This window comes from Prionailurus bengalensis, chromosome B4 (genome assembly GCF_016509475.1).
Source record: "Prionailurus bengalensis isolate Pbe53 chromosome B4, Fcat_Pben_1.1_paternal_pri, whole genome shotgun sequence".
Taxonomy (NCBI): Eukaryota; Metazoa; Chordata; class Mammalia; order Carnivora; family Felidae; genus Prionailurus; species Prionailurus bengalensis.
Genome location: NC_057358.1, coordinates 112,816,338 through 112,820,725, shown reverse-complemented (window position 1 = coordinate 112,820,725; position 4,388 = coordinate 112,816,338). Strand labels below are relative to the sequence as shown.

General features: G+C 48.8%; 1 protein-coding gene across 1 annotated transcript; it reads left to right on the top strand.

Annotated features, from left to right (window-relative positions):
• Nucleotides 1–357: 357 nt before the first annotated feature.
• On the top strand, nt 358–2,722 carry CCER1 (coiled-coil glutamate rich protein 1). Its single transcript, XM_043562048.1, has one exon. The coding sequence runs from the start codon at nt 1,329–1,331 to the stop codon at nt 2,568–2,570; it is 1,242 nt and encodes a 413-aa protein (XP_043417983.1). The 5' UTR covers nt 358–1,328; the 3' UTR covers nt 2,571–2,722.
• The last annotated feature ends 1,666 nt before the right edge of the window (nt 2,723–4,388 follow it).

Here is a 4,388-nt window from a genome sequence, read left to right as displayed (position 1 = left end):
AATCACAGCCCGTATTTTCAATGTAATGTTATAAACGCTCCCAACGAATGGGTTTTCTGGTACAGATAGAGGGACATATGAAAAGACATAACTGGCATATTTGTGTTCTCACGAATATACATCCTGGTACTATTTATTTAATCAGTGGACATTCGCGTGCTATGATACAATTAGCACAGTGCTTTCCTATAGGATTTCATGTACTCCTCACAAGAGTCCTATTTAAGGAGGGTGGCAGTTGAGGAGAGTCACGTGGTTAAGCATGTGGGTTCTGTGGCCAGACAAACCTAGGTTTCAATACCAGCCCTGAAGCGCTTAATCCCCTTGGTAAAATAACCTCTCAATTTCCTACTCTGTGAGGTGTGATAACAATGCCTACCTCACAGGGGAGGTGTGAGGGCTACGTGCCGTGAGCCCACGCTTGCTGCAGGCACACGCAATAAATGTTCCTGGTAGTGTTTTCCCACATGACGCACTATAACTCTCAAGAGTTAGAAGAGTGTGCACAGGCCATAAGGGAAGGAGTGGGGCCCAGTTTTCTGACTCTAGGCACTTTCCCTTTATAAGTTTTCCAATGTACAAGCCCCCACCCCCTGCCCCCCTTCCAAGAGGTTCAGCTAACGGTCCAGCTTCCATATGCTCGCACGTCCAGGGGGTACAAAGGTATCAAATATTATCAGAGTTGAGCACAACCCCAGCCTAGGGCCCTCTTTCCCTCCTTCAAAAACTGCGTCACAAGCCCTCTGCGAACCTTCACAGGGCACCTCGTTCCACCTGGAATCCCCCTCCACCACAAGGGGAACGACCTCGGCCCCAATTGGCTATCACCCTGGGCAACCAAGGACGCGGTGGGCACGCGGCGGCTCCGGCCGGTATTTAAAGGCTGCCTCTGCCCTCGGCCCCTCAGTCCCACCAGGACTGCGACGGTGAAGCACCTGGGTTGGGAGTGAGCTGCAAGGTAACGCGCAACCCTTGCCTCCCCGGTTCCCAGCCCGCGCCTCTGCCGAGGCGGGTGTGTGTGGGACCCGGGAGCGGGTCTTGCTGTGCGTCGCCCACCAACACCCTCCTCCCCCGCCATCCTTACCCAGCCCCAGTCCCGCCCAACCCACCTGGGCAAGACAACTCGGGTGCGAAGAGATTACGAAGGAAGAGCGATCAAGCAAGCGGAGAAGAGGGAGAAGAGGAGTCCTCTTGGAGAGAAAGGCGTGATCCCAGGAGCAGGCACGTGGTGCTGAGCGGACTAACGAGGCTCTTCAGCTCTTCGGATCTGGCCAAACTTGACCGCTACCAGGAAGCTTCCATTTAGACCTCCCGGAGCTCCCTGAACGATGACCCAGACTCTCCACAAAAGGGAGGACCCTCTGAACCTGGGCGGCGGCTGGGCATCCTCGGCCCCGTTAGGCACCTGGTCTTCCTGGCACCGAAGGCGCAGGGGCGCTCCAATAAACAAGCGGCGCTACCGCTCTGGTCCCAAGTCTGAGTATGAGCCCCCCAGGAAGCAACAGCACGGTCCGGGCCCCTGGTTCCAACCACCCCGGCGGCCCCACTGGGAGGTGTACTCTAACTGGGGGCGCTGGGGAGGGCCCTGGCGCCCACCTCCAGAGGGATGCTGGAGGCCTCCAGGCCGAGTGCAAGTGATCCGGGTGTACGGGCTGCACCCGCTCTGCCTCTGCTGCTGCTCCTGCTGGCGCGGGCCCTGGAGCCCGCGCTGGGCCAGGCCCCCGGGCAGGAAGAAGCGCTGGGGCCGCAGGGGCCGCGGCCTGCGCCGCCACCCTCGCCGCTCCTTCCCCAGGAGCCCACCCGTGGATCTGAGCACGCTGCTCCGGCCGGTCAACCTGTACGGGTGGCGGGCACCCGGCATGCGGGCGCCGCGGAACACAACCCAGTTCATCATGAACCAGATCTACGAGGACATGCGGCAGCAGGAGAAGCTGGAGCGCCAGCAGGAGGCGCTGCGAGAGCAGCAGGCCCAGGCGCGCGGCCCGGCCTCCCCCGAGGGCCCCTCCTGGAACGACGCGCCCCCCAGCGGCGGCGAAGAAGCCGCGGAGCTGCGGGAAACTTTGTACAGCTTTGCGCAGAACCCGCCTCTGGTCTTCCCTCCGGACCAGTCTCCGACAGCACAGCCTGGGGAGGAGGACGAGGAGAAAAATGAGGAGGAGTATGATGAGGAGGAGTGTGACGGGAAGGAAGAGGAGAGCGAGGAGGAGGAGGAGGAGGAGGAGGAGGAGGAGGCGGAGGCAGAGGCTGAAGACGAAGAGGAGGTCCAAGAGGCGGACTGTGTGGATGAGGGGGAGGAGGAAGAGGAAGAGGAGGAGGAGGAGGAGGAAGAGGAGGAGGAAGAGGCGGAAGAGGAAGAAGACGAGGAAATAGAAGAGGAGGAGGAGGGGGTGGAAGGGGAGGAGCAGAGGGAGGAAGAGAATCACTTACCTCTGGAAATGCCTTTATCGTTCCTAGTGGGCGCTGAGGAAGAGAGAGAGAACTTTATAAACTGTACTTATTTAAGCCCCACGCAGGTAATTCCCAAAATGCCGCAGGAAGCTCTCTTCATGTTAGACGACATTAACTGTTAGACATCAGGAAAGGGATTGAGAATGAGATGGAACTGATTTGAGGCTAAACTGCATTAGCAACTTATTAAAACCTAATTTAAAAAGTGGGTTCCATTAATAAACATATCTATGTAAAGCCCTCCTTTGACCATTATAAAACATTTAAAAATTGGTGTGTTTGTGTATGACTCTGGGTGGGGGAGGGGGAGCTTTCAAATATAATTTAATTGGAAATGATTAAAGGCCAAATATTTTATTACTGCAGTTTGAATAGTTTCTTTTGGTGTTTTCCTCTCTAGACACTGGAGGTTTCTTTCTTTCTTTCTTTCTTTCTTTCTTTCTTTCTTTCTTTTTCTTTTCTTTTTGCTTAATTCTGGCAATGCTGAAAGGTTTTTTTTTAACAAATTTATTCAGCTGTCTACTTAATAAACTTGGAATCAACAGATATTTTGGCTGTTACATGTTTAAGAGGCACATGCCATGGCTAGTGAACGTCTATCAGTGCTCTTAATACTGAAACCATTTAAAAATGTCTGTATTTCAAAAAATATTTTTCCTTGTAGATTCTCCACCTTCAGAGTTTGTTTTTGAGGGTTGTATTTTGATGACCCCATTTGCAATGTCTTGTGGCATCGCTCATTTATATTCCTTGTTCCGCAGCGCTATGGATCTTCCTCAGAAGAACATGGAGTTGCTTCTGTGGAACTGGTTATCTGCCATGGCCTCAACAATCCATAAATCCATGCATGGAGAGGATTCCCCATGGTCAGAAGTCAACTTGTACATCTAGTTAAAATCCAAGGTAACGGCCAGCAATGGAACATAGCTTAGGTTTTGAAGCCTTGTTCCTGGATATATTCTTTGTCATAAGTTCACAGGAACCAGAAAAAATAGTTTTTGCACAATGGATTTTTTTTAAAGGATTATTGGCCTATTGGGGGTGGAATGTTTTATTTCTTTCCCAGTTTGTCTTCCTTACAAAGGACAGTAAAACAAAGATGAGTAAGTGCAAGCCTATGTGAGCTAGTTTTTTAAGTTCTAAGCAATTACCTGGAGAGAATACATTATTCAGAGTAATAGCTTTTATTCAAACATTTTTAGGAAGTAGTAACACATTTCCTTCTGGGCACTTAATTCCAATAACTTAATAAAAGTTTCCACCGATGGCATATTCCAGAATATCCCTAGATGAAGAATTTGAACCTTTCTCAAAAATGACATTTTTTTTGACAAACTATACCTCCAGTTTGAACCACAATTTAGTATTTATTTGATGAAGAGAAGACTGTATGGTGGTATCTTACATGGATGTTGAATTTTACTCATATCCCAGCATACATAGCTTTGGGGGTGATAAGCTTAAGCTCTTGAAAAATAAAATAATTGAAGTGTTAAATGATAGTCCTCGGCTTTTCACTTATTATTTAATGTCAGAAATCTATTCAGCAATACTTCAGCTGTCAACAGGATGAACAGAAGAAACGACACACTATAGGAATCTTAAAATGACAACACTCCAAACTGTAGCAATGAATAACCAACCATTTAATAATACTCTAAAAAATCATTACTTTCCACAAGATACAGCTTCTGAGTGACCTATAAAGGAATTTAAAAATAGCCAGCCAGCCATATTACTGTTACTATTCTAATATGTATTTGTAGAGGGAAATCAAGAGTTCTGCTCCTGATACTGACCCACAAATTCTTGCAAATCAAAGCTCATAGAATACTTTGTCCAAGACATTACAATATTCACTGGGTCATAAATATGTTCTCATTAAGGATTTAGGATTTCATTTCTTCATTATCACATCTGGACAATTATCAGTTTATTAC